This window comes from Phlebotomus papatasi, chromosome 3 (assembly GCF_024763615.1).
Source record: "Phlebotomus papatasi isolate M1 chromosome 3, Ppap_2.1, whole genome shotgun sequence".
Lineage (NCBI taxonomy): Eukaryota > Metazoa > Arthropoda > Insecta > Diptera > Psychodidae > Phlebotomus > Phlebotomus papatasi.
Genome location: NC_077224.1, coordinates 65,757,130 through 65,780,744, shown reverse-complemented (window position 1 = coordinate 65,780,744; position 23,615 = coordinate 65,757,130). Strand labels below are relative to the sequence as shown.

Here is a 23,615-nt window from a genome sequence, read left to right as displayed (position 1 = left end):
CAAATCACCCTGTCGTCAGCAATGATGAAGAGCCTCCACTTTGATGCTCATCCGACAGCACTTCACAATTAGCGGCCTCGTGATCCTCTGGCAATCTGAGCCGTTTCTGCGCTGGAAGACAAAAGGACTCCACGCAAAAAAGTACACCCACAAAACATCAAACCCCAACAGAAAGAGACTTGTATACGGGAAATTTGAGGAGGTTTCCGCATCGATTTGTGGCTATATTATCCGGAAAGCGTGCCTAGACTCTCTTTTCAGCTTTTTCACGTTCTGCGAGAGATGGTAAAAAAAACGCCGGGAAGGGATTCACTATCAAATTGCCCGCCTAATGACGATAATCTCCGGGTCGTGTCAATTAAGGGTCGACTTCAGGGATTATCTCCAAAAATCACAAAGAGTGAAAATTTTCAATAAAATAGGGATTGGAAAGACCATCTAATAGCTTATTATCAGTTAAAAGTATTGAATAACAATAAAGTTTTTCTTTTTTCCCTTCTTTCCGCTTTTCTCAAAAACGCGGCAAAATATGGCGGGAAAATATAGTTTCTTCTATTTCCGTTGGCGCCATTGACGATATTTTTCAATGTTTCTCAGAATCTTCGCTAGATGGCGGTAAAACCCACCCACAGTCTGACAGCTGATTTCCTTGTGAAAAATACAAAGTAAAGTGAAATTTTATAAATATCCTCGGGAATTGTATTTAAATCCTTTTGCTTTCCTCAGTTTTGTGATTAAACAACTCCAGGATGTTTCGTACATCAAATTTCGATAAGCTTTTGGGTAAGAATTGTAGCAATCCAGTGAAAATTGTCTTTCAAATTTCATCAAATATCCTCAGACATTTTCCTTAAATTCTTTGTTGTTTTCTCATTTTTTCTTTACATTTTACACTTCCTGAACCTTTTCTGCAGATAATGCCACCAGCCACCTCCATCTGGAACCAGATTGGCCCTCAATAATGATGATTTGCGACTTGATCAGGCAGAATGACGTTGCGTACGTAATCTTCCGGAGGCCATGTAAGATTCCCAGAAGCTGCAACTGAGCCTTTTTTTTTTGTCTTTTTGCAGGACGAAGCAGGCTATCACGGCCATCAAGAAGAAGATGCAGTCCACGAATCCCCATTCAGCTATGTATGCCCTGATTTTGTTGGAGAGTGTGGTGAAGAACTGCGGTGAGTCATTCGTGAATCATTTCGATATCTCCGGGAAGGTGATTGACCCATTGTCTTTCTGATTTTTATAGGAGCCCCCGTGCACGAAGAGATCTCCAGCAAGGCCAACTGCGATATGTTTACCAGTCTCATCAATAACACTCCCCACGAAAATGTTCGCAACAAAATGCTGGAACTTATTCAATGCTGGGCGTATGCTTTTCGGTCATCCCAGAAGTACAGGGCTATCAAGGTAAGTCCTAAGTAGCTTTATAACTAAATCAGTTATTTTTAAGTCATTTATGAGTGCTATCAATCTTAAGAATATTAATCTTCCTCTATGATTTTATTTAATTTTTTTTTTAATTTAAAAATTTGAACTTTTTCTTATTTAAAATATTTTTTTTTTTAAAGTAAAATTCTAAATTAAAATTCCAATAAATATAAAGCAATGAAGCAGTCTAGCTTTCCAGATCGCTGGAAGTAAGTTTGATACCGTTTTTTAATAATGAAGTAGATAAATGACATGAAAAATCTATTATTTGGTCATATTTTCTAATTACCGATTCATGCTAAAACTCGTAACTTTGACGATATATACCTCAAAAGTACTTTCCCATCATTTATGAATCACTCAAAACATTACCCAAAATACCTTGGGAGTAATGTAATTGAATTTTGGATAAAAATTAGTTATCGGTTTATAACCGGTTTATTACCGGTTCATAATCGATTGGAACCCGTTCAGTCTTGTCAAAAATTCCAAAACCGTTTCAACGAACCCGTGCACAATCCATTCGGTTGATAAAAATGTGCTCTCTCGAGCATTTTTAACCTTTGACTTTGAAAAACCGTTGTAAGGATTAATTCAACGGTATTTTCGTATAAAGACGAAATGTCCGCCTGTTTAATCTCTAAAACATAATAAAAGATAAAACATATCACTCGAAGCAATTTCGAGAAATAAAAAAACATGATTTTAGAGGAAGTGGATCTCACTCAGATGCAATATTATTACTAAAATTTTACACGAAATCGCTTCATAAACAGCGAAAATATAGTCCGATCAAGACATTTTCGTTTATGGCTCAGGTCAGGGCACATCGAGGGAGGAGTGCGACCTACCGTTGGAAAGGTCTCGACCTTAGCTACAACATACTAAAATTTAAAGAAAAAGCTTTGTGTAGTTTCCGAAATGTTAGTTATCGAAATTTCGAAGATCGATTTGACGATCTGTCAAACCTTCGATTATCACATGAAATTGAGATGGCTAATGCCCAAAGAAATTCTAGAGAGTATAGTTAAAAGTTTCAATGATCTATGGAGATGTCAAAAGCTACCTGAAAATTGGAAAAAAATTAAAGTAGTACCTATACCAAAGCCTTTTAAAGACCATACTTGTATTGAGAACTTTAGACCTATATCTTTAATCAACAATATAGCAAAACTATTCCATGCGATACTAAAAAAGAAAATTGAAAAATTTGTGAACGATAAGAAACTGCTACATGATAATGTGTATGGATTTAGGAAAAATACAGGAGTAAATGACTATTTGTTAAACCTAGTGGAATTTGTTAACAAGAATAGAAGTAAAAATATGAAGACAATTTCTATAGCTACAGATCTAAGTAAAGCATTTGACAGAGTAGATACTAGAATACTAATAAGAACATTAAAAAAAATGAATTTTCCGCCAGAATACACAAACTGGATAAAACAATTCCTATTAAACAGGAAAGTACACATAGTAGGGAACGAATACACAGAATTTATTAATACAAATTCAGGATTACCTCAAGGTAGTAAATTGAGTCCCTTGCTTTTCAACTTATATACTACCAAGGTGCACAAGTTAAATTCAGAACATTGTAAAGTAATGCAATTCGCAGATGATATCACCTTACTAATAGCAGGGAGGAATGATGAAGAACTAATAAGTAATGCGAAATTTTACTTAGAAGAATTTACAAAGATAATTGACAACCTCAAATTAGAAATAAACACAGCAAAATGTAATTATATGATTTTTGGGAACTTTAAAGATAATGATAACATAGAAATTAAAATCAATGAGAGAGCTATAGAAAAAGTTAATGTACAAAAGATATTAGGAGTTATTATAGATAAAAGACTAAATTTCAAGGCTCATATAAGAAAAATTAAGGAAGAATGTAAACCGTATCTAAACCTGTTAAAGATATTTAGTAACATGAATGGGGGAGCGCATCCTAAAAGAATGTTGGAAGTATACAATGCACTGGTTAAATCGAGAATAATCTATGGAGCACCAGTAATACAATATGCAGTACCAGAAGAAAAGTTAGGCAACCAACTGCAGATAATCGCGAACCAGGCACTAAGAACAATCCTTGGTTTTGTCAAGTCGACGCCAGTAAACACTATACTAACAGAGAGCGCAGAATTACCTATAGCAATGGAACTTGAAAATACTACAGCTAGATATATAGCTAAAAAGAAAATGATGGACCTTCGAATCCCCGAGACAAGAACAACATTAGAAATTATGAGATCGCATGAATACATACAAGACATCGCAAGGGACAGAAAGAGTGAAAGAATGCCAGACAACCTAATAATCAAAGAAGAGTTAGTTAATAAAGTGAGCAATAAAAAGGACACTAGCATAGACGAATTGAGAGCTTACGCATATGAAACTATAAACCAATATAAGGATCAAGAGCGAATATTCACGGATGGATCCATCATTGACGAAGACACAGGAATTGGAATATTTTTTGAAAAAACGGAAGAAGTGTTAAAGTGCAAAATAAAACAAAAAATATCGATCAAAGAAACAGAACTCATCGCAATATTTATTGCAATAAAACTCAGTGTTGCAAAAAAGGCGGAAGAGATAGTCATATTAACAGACTCCAAGAGCGCATGTTTATCACTTTTAAAAGAGAGTAAAAAAATACACGAAAACAAAATTAAAGAAATTGTGAGCGCTAATAAAAATACAAAAGTTACCATACAATGGATCCCTGGGCATATAAATATTAAAGGAAACGAGAGAGCTGACAAAGCAGCTAAGGAAGCAACGAAGGATGGGATATGCATCGAATGTAGCTTAAGTAGAAAAGAGGTGGACAGAACAAGAAAAGAATTTATGTGGAAAAAATGGACAAATTTGTGGATAAAAAATTGTGAAACTAAAGGAAAATTCAACCATGACATCAGACAGGGAATATTAGAAAAAAAACTATGGTTCAAAAATATTAATTTAAGAAGTGATCAAATAAAAATAATCCAAAGGATTAGAAGTGGACATTGCTGTGACAAAAAGTTCCTAAAACTAATAAAAAAAGAGGACACAGAATTATGCGATAAGTGCGAAACCGTGGAAGATATAAATCACATAGTGATCCAATGCAGAAAATTTAATAAGATAAGAGAAAACTATAAGTGCATTAATAATGAAAAAGTGAGCATAAAAAATATTCTTAAAATAGCAAATGAACAAAACATATAAAGAGATCTACAAATATATCAAAGAAATAAAAGTGAGCATATAATAATTCAAAAACTGTGATCGTATAACAACAATAAGTGATATAATAATAATAAGTGATATAAAAAAAAAGAGTGATAATAAACAAGAGACAAATAAATTAAAAATACAAATAAAATAGTGAAATTAGTGAAGTACATGGGATAACGGAAAACCTAAATTTGAACTAAGTGAACAAAAGTGGCTATATGGACCCGAGTGAGTCCGACAGCCTTACATAAAACAGAAGAAGAAGAAGAAGAAATTGAGATGTCATAAGGATTATAATACTCTAATGGCTTCTACACACTAGAAAAATTTATGTATTCAAGAGAAAAAGAATAAGTTTGATTTTAACCATTTAACGACGAGACACTTTACAGACTGAAAGTCAACAATAAAAATTAAACTGATAAACATAATCAATGAAAAGTCTTACATCTAATCTTGGAAAGTCCAACAGAGTCTGATGCGGTGTATTTTGTACTTCTATGAACGATAGGGACAAAAATAGCCAAAAAATTTAAGTAATTTCTCTGACAATACCAATGAATAATATTTTTCGGTTTAATGAAAAATATTACGTATGAATATTGTAGTTTTTATTACCAAAAGGGTTTTGCTTAAAAAAAAAATTGGAAGTAAAACAAATAAACAAAATCAATTATGAATTTTAGAATTTAAAATTCGCCATTTTCTTGCTTAAATATTTATACTGCATAGCAAATAGCTAGAGACTTGCAAAAAATATTCTAGATTCCTTCAACATTCTACTTTACAATTATGTACAGACATAATAAAAAAGTAACTTTAGGTAATCAGGAAAAATTATTTTCTTTATGGGACACCGGTGTTCCAATCGTCCTTAAAGGGTTAACATACCAAAAGTTCTTTTTTTTATATAGACTTTCCATTTTTACAATGTATACAGTCAAGTATGCTAATCCAGGCGCTTTGCTATCTGGATCGTTTATGACTAATCAACTTAAAATAATATTTTTATTTTTATTTTCGTAATATAGTCACTACAGTAACATAATACAACTATTCAAGTTTGAGGAAAAGCAAAACTAATATTTTATCTTAGTTTATAGTTTTTTTTATATTAGTTTAATTAAAAGTGAATTAGTGAAAAGGCGACCCAGTTAGTGTATGCTGACTTATTTCAGTATTATCATTATTTTATAAATTTTCTTGAATATTTTTGATAATTTTTTTAATATTATATTTCTAAATGAAACAGTGAATAATTCTATGGATTTAGAAAAAGTAAAAAATAATTTAGTCAGTCCAAAAACAAGCGTTTAAGTAGCACTCTTCGGAAAACGATCCAGTTAAAAAATTTAAAGGTGAATGTGAAATTTTTTTGTGTAAAAAGTTTGATTTGCAGCGTTTTAGTTATAATTTTCTTAATTTATAAATAATTTGTAAACCAGTTATATTGTGTTTAAAAGCTTGATTTAGAACTATATGTTCTTTAACACTTGGAAGGACCCTAGTGGTAGCCGCTGCCAATTTAGTTTTCAATTTAATTTTTTATAGTGAAGAATATATCATTTCACCTGGAGGCCTGATCGAATGCGTGCAGAATTTATCTGGCTATTTTTTCGTTATAAAATTTTTAATAAAAATTAAATATTAATGTAAATATATTGCAAAAACAAAAAACTGCACTCGGAAGGACCAAGTGGCAGCTGCTGCCATATGCATTTTATATGGGAGTTTGACGTTCTGCAGATGTAATTTTATTGATTGTTAGTGTATAAAAGCCTTAAAAGAACAAATTGAAAGTGTTTTTGCAAATTATTGAGAAGAATTATGGGAAATATTGAACTGGGAAATATGAATAATTTTGGGAATTATTCAATTTTTCTCTTACTTCCCAAAGCTCAAAATCCATTTTGTTAAGCGAAGTTGATAGAAAATAGTTAATAGTATTAACTATTGTTCATAAAGTAGAATTTTTGCTTTGAAAAATAAGAGAAAAATTGAAACATTCAAAGTCTGCCACATTCAAAGGCAGACTACTTTCCCTTACTCCATGTTTCTGGTAAATATGAAAACATCGAATGGTTAAAAATCTTTAGATACAGTACCCAAGGAGGTGAAATTTCTGATTCAGACACCAGAAAAGAACTGACTAAAGCTTCGAATATCAAAATATAAGTAAAAATATCAAAATATTTTGTAAAATCTGATAAATGGCAGCGGCTGCCACTTGGTCCTTCCGTGACACTTTTAGTTAGGGTTCTACGAAGTGTTAAGAACATAGAAAATAGCTTGATTTTTGGCTGCCAGAGACGTATAAGGCCTAAGTGACCAGAAGTGTAAAATTGACATTTCCGGAGAAGATGATTTTTTAGAAGGTTTTGGCAAAATGTAAAAATAAGCCTAAATAGGGTAAGTGTGCCAAATTCCGGCCATCTTGCAATTTCGGCCACCTTTTTTGTTCCTCGAATTTTCATGAACTTTTAGATTTTACGTACTCTAGAGATTATACAATGCAAAAGAATAACAAAAAATGTAGCTTCGACAAACGAGATGACGTGAAAAATATATTGGAAGAATTCCCGAAGGGCAAGAAACTATGAGAATGAAGGTGGCCGAAATAGGGTACCAAAGCTATGTCTATATTTTTATTCATTTTAAAATGTATTAAGAATGATTTTAGAGTAAAGGGACAGATAATCCTAACCGGCTTATGTAGGTGAGATTCTTAACGTGAGCTAACTCGGAGTGCATGCAAATTCGATTTAGAGCTGAAATTGTGAGTCGCCATTCAGTTATCTTGAATAAAATTCGTGAAATTATACAAATTTTGTATTTAAACCAAAATATCAAGGATTTGGATGAACTGACAGAAAAGTGTTATATGGGTGAAATGTAGACCAGAATGTTCTCTATAATTTTTCCATAGAACATGATCTCATCGATTACTCAGAAGCCAAGATAATCGAGGTTTTTTGTTTCTTAACTTGTTTTTTTCATCCAGAGTGCCCCAAGTAGTCATTTGTTGAACTTCAACTATATCAAAAAATTGTTGTATTCTGTGGGACTTTCCATTTAAAACCCTATTTTAAGTGTCTTGGTGGAGTAGAGGCAGTCAAATTGGCATCTGAGTGATTTCAAAGCGTTATTATGGGAAAAATCAATTTTTTCACACTTAAACGGCAAAATCGGAGTGATAGCGTAGTCTGAGCGGAAAATGATGTATGGACGAAATGTAGAGACAAATGTCCTCTACAATTATGTCGAAGTAATCATCAAAATCGGTTCAGCGACAGTCGAGATAATTGAGGTTATGTGATATTGAAATTGGTTTTTCGACTGTGGCGCCCCTGGTGTTGGTCACACGAAGTTCAAATATTCTAGAAAGCTGTAGCATTTGGTGAGATCTTTCGTTTAAGCCCTCATTCATCAAAATCGGTCACATAGAACCGGAGATATGATTTTTTGAATTTCGTGAACTTTGACCCCTCATATCTCCGGTTCTATTGAAACCACAGCGCACATACGCACCATTTTGGAAACGTCCTAGACTGGACTACAACATACTAAAATTTCATTAACTCGCACAATGCCGTTTTTGAGAAAAGTGACTTTGAATTTCGATGAATTTTGACGCTATCACAGCGCCAGCTGTGGTGACTTTTTGAACTTCCATCTGAAAGTGCTCATCGAGACGAAACCAAAAAGGTAAAATTTAGGTCGCTATGTTAATTAGAACCGGAGATAGAGGCCGGTCAATGTTCGAACTTTGACCCCTTATAGCTCGGGTCAGGGGTTATGGATCGACTTAAGGTTTTTTTTGTTTGATAGGTATAATCAACGGCTACAACATACTAAAATTTCAGCCCCATTGCATAAGGAATTTTTGAGTTATTTAACTTTTAAGATTTAAAAATTTTCTTTTTAATAATAGCGCCCCTAGCGGTGGTTTTATGAACTTGCGATGTTAGAAGGGGAAGTGGAATTTCACGAGAGCTTTCCAAAAAGCCCTCATTTCTTAAATTCTGACAATTAGAACCGGAGTTATGGCCATTTTAAGAAAATTTTTTTGGACCCTTATAGCTCGGGTCAGGGGGGTCGGGGGACCTTAAGTTTGGTATTGATGGAAAGCTCTAAGGCCCAGCTATAACATACTAAAATTTGAGCCCGCTCGATGCCATAGGGGCGGAGCTATTGAGAAAACAAAAAAAGGGGGGTCTTCAAAATGGTGGAAGGAGGGGTGGGGGGTGGGGGGTCAATGCACCATGTTGCAATTTTCATACGATATTTAACCTTTGCCGAAAACCGCAAGTCGATATCTTTTTTAGTTTAGGAGCTATTAAGCTCCAAAGAGCGGCCGGACGGCCGGCCGGGAACGTAACTTAGCCCCCCATATATTCGTGATCAGGAAGTGGCGAAACACATTTTGGCCAAGTTTGAGCGCGATCGGAGGACATGAAATTTTGTTAGGATTATAGTAGGTGAGATTGTTAAGAATCTCACCTAATAAAGACGATAAACTCTTTACAAGGTTCCAAGCAGCACTCTTTCAGAAGAAAGAATAAAAAAAATCAATTTTAATTTAAAATATTACATTTCAAACTTGAGACTTTGACGCTTGCATGCAACTATGCCGAAATTTGGCACACTTACCTTATGCCAATACTGAACCCCTTAAAAAAGTCAATACAAAAAATCCTCATATTTCCTTTTTACTTTTAATAATATATTCATTAATCACAGTTTTTGACCCTTGTCTTTTGATCAACGTTATTGATAGTGAATCTTCTTAATAGTAAAAATTCCAATTATTGAAATTCTTATCAAATTCTATCGATTCAATCTAGATCGATGTTTATTTGTGATTATTGAACTTGAATTGGAAGATGAAGTTCATTTACAACGTGACTCAATAAATGTTTCACATAAAAGTATCACGTGCTTCATTACATACAACTATAAGTAATTCACTGATACTATTTCAGGTCGCTTTTTAGTGGTTAATCCCATTAAAATGACCACTTTTTGTCCAACACATTGCGAGCTTGCAATGAGAGAATTGACTGAAAGAGTGTTTATTCTGTTCTTTCTAATTCAATTATCTCTTGATTTTGTATGTGCGGGTGGATTTCTATTTATTTAAGGAGAGAGAGAGAGAGAGGGAGAGAGAGAAAGTTTTTTTTCAGCGGGGTTTTTGTGTTCTTCCTGACTATTTCAGGATACAATGACTATTCTGAAGTTGGAGGGTCACGCTTTTCCGGAACTCAAAGAAGCTGATGCGATGTTTACGTCAGATACGGCTCCAGAATGGGCCGATGGTGAAGTATGTCATCGTTGTCGTGTAACATTTTCATTTACATTGCGAAAGCATCACTGTCGCAACTGTGGACAAGTTTTCTGTGCTCAGTGCTCCTCAAAGACGAGCACATTGCCAAAGTTTGGTATTGAGAAGGAGGTGAGAGTTTGTGAAGCGTGCTTTATGCAGCAGCAACAGAAGCCATCAGGAGCCAAGCCGGCAGCAGCTGGAAGTCGTCCTGGGACGGCTGAAAGTGAACTTCCGGCTGAGTATTTGTCCAGTTCTCTGGCTCAACAGACTCAAACGCCGCCCCGGAAGACAGATCAGGAGCTGCAGGAGGAGGAAGAGCTTCAATTGGCTCTGGCACTGAGTCAATCGGAAGCTGAGCACCAGACAAAGGTGAAGACGACGACAAATACAGTTACTCGCACTTTCACTAAGAGCCCAAGTCCTGAGGCTCCAGTGAAGCACAATTTGAGTCCTACCGATGATCCTCCGTCTGATCCGGAGTTGTCCAGGTATCTCAATAGGAACTATTGGGAACAGAGGCAACCAACCACTGAGTCTCCGGCTAGTCCGTCAGCTCCCAGTTCTGTGCAAAATTCCATCTTGGTCAAGTCCAGTGCTGAGGATACGGAAATTGATGATTTCTCCAACACCATGAAGACCCAGGTGGAAATCTTTGTGAATCGCATGAAGTCCAATTCTAGTCGTGGACGCAGCATTTCCAATGATAGTTCAGTGCAGACGCTCTTCATGAACCTTACGTCGTTCCACTCCAAGTTGCTGGGATACATCAAGGAGATGGACGACAAGAGAATGTGGTGAGTGTAATATTTTCAAGATTGTTCTTTTTTCCTTAAAAAAAAAAAACGGACGAACAAACAGGGTGACAAAGTGAATCCTAAAAAAACCACAAAAGCATAGTTTTAATCGACCACTGAAGATGGTCATATCTGATCCGAAAACTCTGCGAAAGTAAAAAAAATGGTTCCTGGGTGATAGGAAAACTCAGTTTTCGGAATTCGCGGATATTGAAAAGATATGGTAAAGCGTTCCAGCTTTGCAGAGCGCTCGAACTTGGGACTCGTTGGCAAATAAAAAAAGGACCCTCCTAGATAATATTGACTTTTAGGCGGGTCGTCGAAGACCGGTAGTCGATATCTCTTACCATTTGGCCTCTAAAAATATTTTTGAAAATTTTTTAAGAAAGATCCATCAATTACGGGCCGACACATGACTGATTAAGTCCGAAATCTCCAGGTCGTTTAAAAACAAATACAAATCTAAGCAAATCGGTTGAGAAATGGGCTCTCCAAAGAGGTTTTACTTTGATATCGATATGTTTTTCGAACATAGGTGTCTATGGATGATATATTCACCTGGACAACCTATAAAATATATTCCAAAATGTTTAAAAAATCTAGGAGCCTTTTTCGAAATAAGGTCATAATCACATTGACAATAAAATGCTCGCTCCGTATTTCTTTCCGAAAAATTTCTTCAATTTCCGAAAATTGAAGAAATAAAAGGAAAATTCGATAAACGGTGAGCAAAAAAAAACTGTAAGAGAAATTAATCGTACAGTTTTTTTTTGCTCACTATATTATTTTTACCTAGTGACACCGAGTGTGAGATCGGGTAATACGGTAATCAAGAATTTGCGTAAGAATTGCAATGAAAATGCGTAAATTAACGAAATACGGAGCGAGCATTTTATTGTCAATGTGATTCTGCCCTTATTTCGAAAAAGGCTCCTAGATTTTTTAAATATTTTGGAATATATTTTATAGGTTGTCCAGGAAAAGAAAGAGATAAAGATGGTTTGTTCTTGGAAGATCTTTCTTGAGCCCTTCTTTACAAATTATTGTTCTCTGGAACGACCAACATAATATAAACTATCATTGTTTAAAAGTAGTTTTGTAAAAAAAAAATCGTCACATTTCTTAAACATATCTTTCTAATAACATTCTTAAACATATGTTTTATGCTATAATGCTTTTCCTAGATTTGGGGTTTATCCGGGAACAAAAGTTGTTACTTTTGCTAATATCTATTCGATGGTACAGATCTCATTCGTGGCGAAAGGTTGGACCATTTTGCCTATTGTCCTTTGGATAAGAATTAGTTATTGGCTCATAATTGGTTCATTACTGGTTCATATTCATAACCTTTTGGAATCGGTTCAGGTTTATGAGGAATTCCAAGACCTGTCCAACAAGCCCTAACATGATATTATTCGGTTGTGAAATACTCTCTAGAACCTTTAAACCTTTCACTTTGAAAAACAGAAATGATTCAACGGTATTTTTGTATAAGGACGAAATGCATAGATAATCTCTGAAACATTCCCAATATGCTGAAATTTACTTAAGATCAGAAATTTGAAGTGTACTGCCTATAATTTAAATTGTTGAATGAAGACGTGCTCTTTCTCATTCTATCCACTATGGAAGCTTTGCAGTCTTAATCGAAAACTTTAGAAAAAATCAGAATTTTCTATTGCGCTGCATTTCCCGACGCTTACCGATGTCTCAGTATTAAAAAGTAAAATAAATTATTTGCAGGTCAGAACAACAGAAAAATTTTAATTGGGATAATATGTATTTTTAATCAACGCCTATATTTTTTTTTAGAAATTATCCCACCCAAAACTTTAATTTTTATTTGTTTTTTCTCCGCACAACCTTAAAAATCGACCGGAAAAAATGAAATGTTGAAAAGTTAAGAGAGCAGTTGCAAAAATCATATTTTTGTTCTGAATTTTCGCTATTAATTTTGCAGGGGGCGTGGCCTAAATATTTGGGGACGAAACAATTCTTTGTCTGCGTGTCTTCATATGGTTGAAATTGCGTTCTGTTCCGAGATTAAAACTGTATTTAGTTTTAAAAAAATCTATGCACTGCGAATTCTTTCATAAGTCTCGAGGAGGGCGTGATCTATTTTTTGGGGGTGGATCCTGATTAAAAATTTAAAACTTTGTATGAGGCGAGGAGGCTTACTTTCCGACTTATTACTATGGGCAATATCTTATACGGGTTTCAGGCTGAAGTCTTAGTCTTAGTCCAGTTCTTGAGGGTTCTAAAATCGTAAAAAACAATTTTAATGTTTTTTTTTTAAAACTACTGTATCATTTGCCCTTAACCCTTTAAGGACGATTGGAACACCGGTGTCCCATAAAGAAAATAATTTTTCCTGACTACCTGAAATAATTTTTTTTCTTCTGTTTGTACGTAATTGCAAAGTAGAAGGTTGAAGGAATCTAAATAAGTAATTTTTATTTTTTTGAAAAATTTTGTCTGGAAAGAAAATAGTGAAGTTAAACCATGTACCTAAACCTTAAGTCTGAATCCGGTTTTACAGTGAAACATTTTGTTTTTACTGCTCGAACTCAGTCTCTCAGACGTCAGACCGTCTTCAGGCTAGAGATTTAGCCCAGTTCCCGAGGGTGTCAAAACCTTAAAGAGCAACCGATTTTATTGATTTTTCAAAATGTTCTAGGTCATTTGCTCTTAATAATCCAATCCTATGTCAAAATTTTCCAAAAAATCTTGACTGATAAGATATTAGAGAAGTTAAGCCATATGGCTAAACCTCTTTCTGAAGCCGGTATTACCGTCTGGATTCTCAATGGTAATGCCAGCTTCAGACTGGAGGTTTAGCCCAGTTCCCGAAGGTCTCAAAAATCTAAATAACAAGCGATTTTATTGATTTTTCAAAATCTATTGGATCATTTACCGTTAAAGGTGTCTACACATTGAGAACAATTTTCGTTAAAAATTGCTTTTTTGAAGGAAATTGGCTGCAGTGCTGTAGATAGAAACGTCAAAATTCTGTCAAAAATGCAATTTTTGACGAAAATTGTTCCCAATGTGTAGAGGCCTTAATATCCAATTCTAAATAAGAATTTCCTAAAACTCGGGCCTGATAAGGAATTAGAGGAGTTAAGCCAGATAGCTAAGCCTTAGGTCTGAAGCCCGTATAAGAGTTAACAACTTTCGGTCTTCTGTGACAAGTTAATTTTTTCTAGAGAACTAACGTACCTAAATCAACTTCCACCCTTCCATTCTCTCCAAAAACATATTTTTCAAGTGATTTGGTCAAATTTGGATTTATTTGAAGAATTTTGTAAATTCCAAAGCCGACTATTTGTGTCACAAGATAAATCTATCTTTGCTCGAAAGAATTACATTTCGTTTTGAAGCATAAAATATTTTGCTGATTTTTTTTGTTGCTGTTTTAAATTTCTTCCCCGAAGGTACGAACAGTTACAGGATAAACTGGCACAGGTGAAGGATTCTCGGGCAGCGCTCGATGTGCTTCGCCAAGAGCACCAGGAGAAACTGCGCCGGATGGCTGAAGAAATGGAGCGTCAGCGACAGCTGCAGATGGCTCACAAATTGGAGATTATGCGCAAGAAAAAGCAGGAATACTTGCAGTATCAGCGTCAGCTGGCACTGCAGCGTATCCAGGAGCAGGAGCGTGAGATGCAACTGAGGCAGGAACAGCAGAAGGCACAGTACATGATGGGTGCCCAAGGGGGATTCCCTTACATGGCTCCCAATGCTGCCGCCGGTGCAGGAGGTCCCAATCAGCATGGATCACCGATTCATCAGATGGGCAATCAGGGTGTCTATCCTCCCTATGGCTTCAATCAGATGCCACGCTTTCCACCCGGAACCAATCCAATGTTTGCTCCAGGTCAGAATCCGGGGCAGGTGAAGCCACAGCCTCCGGGAGGAATGATGCCGAATAGTTCGCAACCAGGACAACCACAGCAACCCTTCATGGCACCCCCACAGCCATCTATGATGATGATGATGAATCCCAACACATCAATGCGTGAGTACTGACACTTTTTTCTGACATTTCATGATTCCGTGATTTACTTGAGATTCATTCGTTGGGAATTTTATGGTCGCGTGATCAATTTATACTTTTCAATTTATCATTTGTATCATGAGACGACGATTAGTGCATCATAACAATCTTCAGAAAATTGCAGATTTTATGATTCTCTAATTGTTTTTAGATCCTCAGGGCAATATTTTCCGCACAGTAGCTCAGCGCATTCCATGCAAAACTCAAGTAGTGGGAATTTTTTTGCTTTTGACAGTTTTCTTAAAAAAAAATGTCAAGACTATGTTCTTTCTATTTTTGGATTATTCGCTACAGATTTTATTATCTGAATGTAAAAAAAAATTAAAGATTTTTAATTTTGAAAATACCAAAGACCTTTGAGATTGAAATATTTCTAAATAATTGAGCTGAAATAGAAATGTCAAATTTCAATTGGATTATATTTAATTTTGAAGACAACCTTATCAACATTTGAGTTTACACATTTAAAATAATATTAATTCTAAAGTTTTGTAACGGAGTATTGTGTGTTTTCTCAGAACATGTTTTTATTTCGATATAAAAATGGGTTTTTCTGGCATCTTCTTGGACTAGCTAAACAAGAAAGTTTTCGGTATTATTTTAGTATTTTTATATAAATAGATAGATATTTATTGTCATCAATGCTTTTGGGGATTGCGATACATTGCAAATGTCTTTCTGCCGCCACCGCCGTCTGAGTCCTATATAAATTAATAAATAATAAAATTAAATAGAAAAAAAATATATAAATATAAAAATTATTAATAAGCCTAGGTCGCTGTGCAGTAGGTGAGATTTTTTACGTTTAGTTGGAAAATGTTATGCAGTAATTTTAAATTAAAATATTCCAGTGAATGTAGATTTTGTGTTTTAATTGATTCATAAATCACATACTCAATTAAATATCAAGAATTGTTAAAAAAAAATTATCACTTTAGAATGTTCTGGCATGAGTTACAAGCGTTTGGACAAACAAAAAATGTAAACACGAGTAAGATAAGTCATTCTCGGATATTTAACTTATTCATTACTGATTCCTTGGTCGATTTATGAGGGGTACTTTAATGATAGGGAAGTTCATATCTATTACCATTTCGCATCTAGATGGGTAACAAGTTTACGAGCAGAAAAAAGAGTATTTGAAAAAGATTGATCATTTACATGTAACTTAACCGATTAATTACTGATTGCGATCAATGCAATCGGGTTGGAAATTTCAAGACCTTTCCAAAAAGACTAAATTTAGCCACATCGGTTGAAAAATAGATCTTCAAATATATTATATTCACCACAGTAGTAAAAACTCTTCCTTCAAAAATTGAAGACGGCAATTTTTTAGGTCATAGGTATGTTTAGATGAAATATTCGCCTGGATCATCTCCAAAACGTATTCAAAAATAAAAAAAATCGAAGGAGCCGTTTTCGAAAAAAAAACATGGTTTTAGAGGGGATAGAGGAGGGTGGGGGGGGGGAGAATAAAAAACGTCTGGAGATATCGTTTTGTATTGGGGGTCGTCGAAGATCGAAATTTGATATCTTTTACCGTTTAAGCTCCAGGACGGTAACAGTTGAAATATAGAACTTTTTGGACTTTTTGAATAAAATAAGGCATAGAATCGATACATATTGCAAGTGTACCGCAGACTTCGAAGACAGGCAGGCAGAAAACAGAAAAATTCATTAAAAACTGACTGCTTGAGGAACGAAGAAAGTCAAGGCAAGAGACGGGATTGCGAGGTGAGTTCTGAGGATAATGTTCTCTCTCTCTAAAGCTAAAGAGTGAGTGAGCACGCACATATCTATATGATTTCAGGTACACCCAGTCCCAGGATTATGCACATTTTCGGGACCGCAAAAAACGCGCGAAATGGCTTTATGCATCTAGAAAATTTGCATACCTGCAGGCGATTTCTTTTGAATGAATCGACCGTAGAACGAATTGAACGAATGTCAGAATTAGAACGAATGTCAAAACAAAAAAATTCAACTATTTAGAAGAAATCCATCAACAAACAGTACTTTTTGGTCAAAATTCTTCAATAAATTGTTAAAATATTTAAAATTTTTACCTTAATAAAAGAAATTAAAATTTTATTCTGAAGAATAAGCATAGTGTCTTCAAATTTCTCGTGTCACAAAATAGTATACATTCAGGCGTATTTCAAAAATGATTTCATAAATTGACTCCCAAAAGTAAGCAAATTTGCGTAATTGTATGTGCATAATCTCGTCAGGTGCATAATCCCAAAGTGCATAATGCCGGGACTGAGTGTATCGTTTTAACCCTCCACCTCGGAGCGACATAGACAAAATTTTCCTTTAGCGGACGCCAGCCTACTGACACTTCGTTTGCAAAAGCAACTCATTTTAAATTGCATTCGCAAATATCATTTAAGGGAAGGGGTAAAAATGTGCCTGCAGAAAAAGCGATCGCAGCGCCATAAGGGATACAATAAAGGAAACTGAGTCTTTACGGGACTACAGTAGAGATCCTCAAATTTGAACTACACAAATTTAAACGATGGTTGAATTCAAAATATAAAATTTGAGGTAATACGAAGAAAGTTTTACATGGAGTCTGAATTAGAACCATTTTTCACTGGTGTTTCCTCAATATTATGGTATTATATTAGCTCCCATAACAAATTCCATTTATTTCACAACAAATTACTTTGATATATTCTCTAAAGTTATTTATTTTAATTTAGGGAAAGTACATTTTTACATGAATTCCGTTACGTCTTTGAAAATATTATTCAAATTTGAAGAGTGGGAAATGTCACCTATGCCCCCCAAAATGTTCAAATTTGAGGAACTCTAATGTATTTAGATTCAAAGACAATGCTTTTAGCTAAGCTTTAGCTCATGTTAGGGGATCGGACAGGTCTATTTTTTAATCGAAAGCTCTAAGGTCCAGCTACTAAAATTTAAGCTCTATGGATGTCGTAGAAGCGGAGTTATTGAGAAATCAGAAAAAAAGGTGGGGATTCAAAATGTTGGAACGAAAGTTGAGAGGAGAGGGGCCAATACACTAAATTGCAATTTTCACTTGATACTACGACATTTGCCGAAAATCACAAGTCGATAACTGTCATATTTTTGATGTTAATAAGTTGGAAAAATCGGCCGAATGTCCGAGAAAGGTCTTCCTGGGCATCCAGACGGAACGTTTAGGCAAAGTTTGAACATGACCAGAGGCTATAAGATTATGCACTGATTAAAATCTGCAGCAGGTGGAAATTGTTAAGAATCACACCTAATTATTAATTGTTACCGTGCTATCACACTAGGATTTTTTCAATTTGTAAATTTAATTTAATTTTCAGATGATTTGTTCCTAAGCGTTATTTGTCATTAAAAACCAATTGAATTGATAGATCTGCACTTATTTATTAATAAAAACACTAATACTTGGTCCAGAAAAACCTGTTTAAATATGTTAAAATAACATAAATGAGGCGCTCAGAGCAAAAAAAAACTCAAGTCGTATGCATTTCCCTATTAAAATTGCGTTTTCTTGCTCTGAGCTCCTCAAATATGGTTGCTCAAATAAATTTGATTTTAGCAAATTAAAATGTTAAAATTGCTCACTAATTTCAATTTTATTGCAGTTACACAAGTGGTCTTTCGAAGAAAATTGTTCTTATTAAATTTATTCGTAAATTAATATTATTTATGTCGAAAATATAAGATAAGTACAGTGTTTTAGTGATAAACTTGCATAAAGTGAAGCTTAAGTATCGGGAGTAGGGGAAAATCGTCTGCCTTTAAATGCAGCAGCCTTCAAATGTTGTGATTTTTTCGTTGTTCTCAAAAGCATAAATTATATTCTATTAACTATTAGGTAGCTATCCATCATCCTCACAAATCATCAAAAAATGGAGAGCCTAGCTCCTATTTCCTAGATGCTAGATAAAAAAAATGAAAATGAGCTATAAACTGTAATTTTGATGTTCCACAAATCATGTGATTTTTCATAGTAAAAATCATTTTACAAATAAATCTTCCATTGTGACACATAGAAGGTTAATCAGGCTTAATATTTCTGTTAATACATTTTGGTTCAGATGACACAATTTTTGTGGGTGGCAAAAATTTGCAAATATCACCCTGCAGCAGCCTTTAAGTGCTAATGTCGTGTGCCTTTAAATCCTATCTTTCCATACATCAAAACATGTGAAATCGAACTCCTACTTTTCTCTAACGAACGTCATACAAATACTTATAACCTGCTATCTTGCTCCGGCCAGGATGTTTCAAGTTGACAATTGTCAACTTCAATGGCTTTTTCTTCCAAATTTTCAAGTGCAAAACAGTTCTTCAGAAAAATGTGAAGAAAAGTTATTGTTTAATTTCTTTTGACTGCAGTGATGATTTTAGTGAGTGCGCTAGGCTTCAATCTAATCATTTATAGCCCATTTAGTTTTATTGATTCAATATTCTCAGTGAAAAACAAAACATTTAAAGGCAGCTGCCTCGCGTTTGAAGGCAGACTATGCCAGCTGCCTTCGTACAAATCGACATCACTTTTTTTAATTTCCTCAGAAGGAAAAACTGAGGACTTGTAAGTGCTAAATGAGGTAATCATATACGCCGAATGAACAAGAGAATTTTTTGGTGTAGTAGAAAATAAAATCCATTTTGTGGATTCTTCAGAAAAAAATCTTAAATTTGGATCTCCATTTTTCGTTTGAAGGCAGACGACTTTCCCCTAATTCATTAAGTTCCTTCAAAGCCATTTGAAGGAAATTGCTAAGAAATTCCAGTTGGGAGTTGGGACGACTTTATACAGATTTCCAATAAGGCTGTATGAGAGTCGCTGCATGAGTCCCCTTGCCTACAACCCTTTCTACTGGCTTTGGTAATTTTTTTGTATAAAAGATAAGTGACTAATAAGACATTTTCAGTACTGTAACACATTTTCCAGAGTCATTCACAATTAAAAATCTCGCGGCACTATTTAAAATTGAGCAAATTTCTTGCAAAATGTGTCCTGGCTGTGAGAATTTGCAAGAAAATTCTAGAAATCTTAATGCTCAATTGGCTCAATTGAATTTAAAATTAAAACGTGAAAAATCCTAGTGTGATAGCACAGTTAGATTTAGGGATTTTTTTTTTGAAATACCAGAGTTTTGCATGGGTTGCGCGATGGAGAATCTTCACTAGAAAAATTTTTATTATTGATTTTATTTGTTGATCGTGTGGGTGCAGAAAAGAATGTTTTGATGTTTTGTGACTTCTCTTACCTTGAGTTCTTTCTTCTCTCGGTGCATCTTATCAACACACAAAAGAGGGTCAACCAGGAATTGACCTGACTAAAGGTGTGTCAGGCCAGATGGTTGCGCCTGCGATGAGTCAGGGTGGCCCTGCTGCTGCTCCACCTCCTCCCCAAGGCACTGAACAACAAATGCCAGTATCGACTGGAGGGGGAGGAGGAGGAGCAGGAGGAGGAAGTGGTGGATTTGTGCCGGGATTGCCACCACAACAGGGTCAGCCGCAACAGCCGGGAATTCCGGGAATGCCACCGATGCAGCCTCCTCCTCCTCAGTCAATGGGAATGCCACAGCAACAGCAGCCACAGCAAAATAATATGCCACCAATAATGTCTCAGCCCCATCCGCAGATGATTCCGTCAGTTCCTCCACAATCCCAGCAGGCACCTATTCCCCATCCGGCTCCTGTGCAGCAGCCTCAGCAGCAAGAAGTGAGTAATGCAGTAGCCCATGGGAGTCCCACAAATCAGCCGGGTCCTCCTCCTGCGGCGCCTCCGGCCAAAACAGAAGTCAACACGGCAGAGTTGATTAGCTTCGATTAGAGAGACAGAGAGAGAGAGAGAAAGAGAGAGATGCTGATTACTCAGAGTGTTTTACTAATAAATTATCACACCTATTCGCTTGTCACAGTGGCATTTGAGCTATCCAGGAAGAGGCAGAGGCAGAGGGAAAGAGATTAGCTATATATTTACGTAAAATGATTCACAGGTTATATGTGGCTGAATATATTTGTCAAATAATTTTCCAAAAAACCACTGCATGTGCTTTTGGAATTAAAGAAAAAAATGTAATTGAAAATATTAAATGAAAAACAGATTATGGTAATTTAAATTGCATTTGGACAATTTGAGGTGAGTTTATTTGCAGTTTGTTGTTTATTTTTGAGGTTTTCCGGTTGTTTGTTTTGTCCATTTTGAGAGTTTTGGGGCAAAACAGGAGGACGATGGGGATCATTACGTTTTACAACAGGATGTCATTTTTCGACATTCAATTCAAACATTCAGGAGGAACTGAGAAAGGAGAAGAAAATTGTGTGGGAAGTTTGAGGTGCGGAAGAATCAACTTTTTTTTTTTAAAAGGGAAAAGGTCGCAATGGTGGACAGGAATTGGAAATGCAAAATAAGTAGCATTGATTTCATTTCGTTCTGATTTTTTTTTAATGTTTTTAATGCATCCAGCAGAATTTTTCGTCAGCTGATAAGTGAAAGAACTGATAAAAAATTAAAATTATTAAGGTAAATGTCGTAATTCAAAACAATTTTCAGACGCTTTAACTTTGACATAAGATTCAACACATTAAGTTCATATTTTTTCAGAAGAGAATTACATAAATTTGCTCCTTGACTCTTCTAAAATGTTACAGTTTAGTGAAAATTCTTTATATATAATTTGAAAACTTCTTAAATACAAGAAAAATACGCGAGCATAAAATGTTTCTATTGGGAACAAATTAATCCAAATGGAGACAAGGGAAAGTTTCTAATTGGAGACAAACAGTGTAAATGAAACCGCGACGAAAGGCTTCCCAAACCTTGTTGAGTTGCTCTTGAGTGCAGGATTTGTTCTTATTCCTGGTATTTTCTTCTTTCCCATCTAAAACAATAAGAAAATTTCTGAAAAAAAATCATAATTTCAGGGTTTCCTATTGAAGCATTTGCAGACACTTCAGAAAAACCCTTTTTGTTCACGAAATAGGTAATTATTTCATTTGAAAACTTCACGTACCGTTAACAATGAAGATTAGCACTTAATTTAACTAAAATTAGCTAGAAATATGACATAAATGTTAAACAAAACGAATAAATAATAGTCACCTTATTGTGTTTTTCATTGGAAAACATGGTCGATCGATGAAAAATTCCATGGTGAAAAGGTACACTTTTAATTTTTCTGAGAAATTAACGAATTAAAATTTGTGAACATGAATGGATTTTTGCTTTATTTGGAGCAAAATTAACTAAATAATGAAACTGTGGTATAGAAAATATATAAATATAATAATTTAGTACTATATTTATCGTGAAAACAATGATGTTTCCATTTGGAGTAGCGAAAAGTTTCCATTTGGAGTAGGTTTTGAATTAGCTTAATTTACCCTAGGACTGCATACACAGTGCAACTCCAATTGTGTAAAGCTTTTGGAATACTCTTTTTAAATTAGCAATTTATAGTAAAGCCCATATATGCACGGAAAAAAATATTTTGTAAAATTGTTCGTAAATGATTGTGAAATCCTATGGTGGACTTACGAAATACTCGTGAATCATATAACCCACAAACAAGTTCGTAAAATTTTGTACTTTTTTCACAAACATTGTTCGTAAAATGATCATTTGACGAACATTTTTTGTACTTTTACAAACGTTTGTTCGTAAATGTTCGTAAACAAACAAAAAATCTTCGTAAATTTTTGTTTGTCTGGCAAACAAATACGAACAAATGACAAAATTTTACGAACACTTTTTTGTGTGTTTACGAACATTTACGAACAAATGTTCGTAAAAGTACAAAAAATGTTCGTCAAATGATCATTTTACGAACAATGTTTGTGAAAAAAGTACAAAATTTTACGAACTTGTTTGTGGGTTATACGATTCACGAGCATTTTATAACTCCCCCATAGGAATTCACAAACATTTACGAACAATTTTACAAAATATTTTTTTCTGTGTGGTGTAATTCGTGTAATTAGTACATGAGTGAGACATTTGAACTCAGTGGAAAAACAGTTAATTAATTTATTCCATATGACATAAAGGAGCAAGAAGCTAAAATGGTAAGTCAAGCATTAAGTTTAAATTTATCCAGCTAAAAATTTTAACATTGTTATTGTGAAAAAACCGACGTAGATAATAGAGAATATATTTACTCCAGCCACTGCATTGATGAAGGCTTGGAGACCGAGTCGAAAGCTCTGGAAAGAATTAATGTTTTCCTAGAGTAACTTCAAATTTCCCCGATGAATTCCGGTACCCATATATTTTAACATTGTCATTTGGCAAAAAAAGCAACAAAAATTAAATTAGATTTAGCAAAATATCGAATTAGAACAGAAAAGAAATTTAATTTTCTCTTAAAAAAGGTGGCAAAGCGTCTCAGACTTTGCGAAGTGCTTGAACTCGTAACATAGATATTATCCCTCAAAAGTACTTTCGCATCATACCATTTAGCGATTCTCTACCGACTTAAATCGATTTGTAAATCACTCATAAGATCCCACAAAGTAAATTTAAGACTGATAAGAATGATTTTCTGTCAAAAATTACTTATCACTTATTATCTGGTTCGTTACCGGTTCATAAAGGATTTAAACGAATTTATAAATCACTCAAAACTGACCAAAATAACTTAGGAGACTAATATAAAGTGAATTACGAATAAAAATTAGTTACCGGTTATGAACCGCGTTATTACCAGTTCAAACCCGATTGGAACCGGTTCAGTTTTGTTGGAAATTCCAAGACCTTTCCAACGAGTCCAAACAAACATGATCTTATTCGTCTGATA

At 34.7% G+C, this 23,615-nt stretch overlaps 1 protein-coding gene across 2 annotated transcripts; it reads left to right on the top strand.

Annotated features, from left to right (window-relative positions):
* Positions 1–604: 604 nt before the first annotated feature.
* On the top strand, positions 605–20,939 carry LOC129807628 (hepatocyte growth factor-regulated tyrosine kinase substrate). 2 transcript variants are annotated; one of them, XM_055857017.1, is made up of 8 exons: positions 605–665; positions 727–783; positions 915–999; positions 1,074–1,177; positions 1,249–1,409; positions 9,877–10,778; positions 14,213–14,796; positions 20,127–20,939. In XM_055857017.1, exons 2-8 carry the CDS (start codon positions 750–752, stop codon positions 20,648–20,650), a joined length of 2,394 nt encoding a protein of 797 aa, XP_055712992.1. In that variant the 5' UTR covers positions 605–665; positions 727–749; the 3' UTR covers positions 20,651–20,939. The 2 variants fall into 2 exon arrangements, with proteins under 2 accessions (XP_055712992.1, XP_055712991.1); XM_055857016.1 differs by having other exon boundaries at positions 605–783.
* Positions 20,940–23,615: the final 2,676 nt, after the last annotated feature.

What these genes read in the sequence shown, in the direction of transcription:
- LOC129807628 (XM_055857017.1), top strand. Translation starts at nt 750, where the DNA reads ATGTTTCGTACATCAAATTTCGATAAGCTTTTGG. An exon ending in AAATTTCGATAAGCTTTTGG is followed by an intron (nt 784 to 914) that starts GTAAGAATTGTA and finishes CCTTTTCTGCAG; the next exon opens with ATAATGCCACCAGCCACCTC. An exon ending in GAGTGTGGTGAAGAACTGCG is followed by an intron (nt 1,178 to 1,248) that starts GTGAGTCATTCG and finishes TGATTTTTATAG; the next exon opens with GAGCCCCCGTGCACGAAGAG.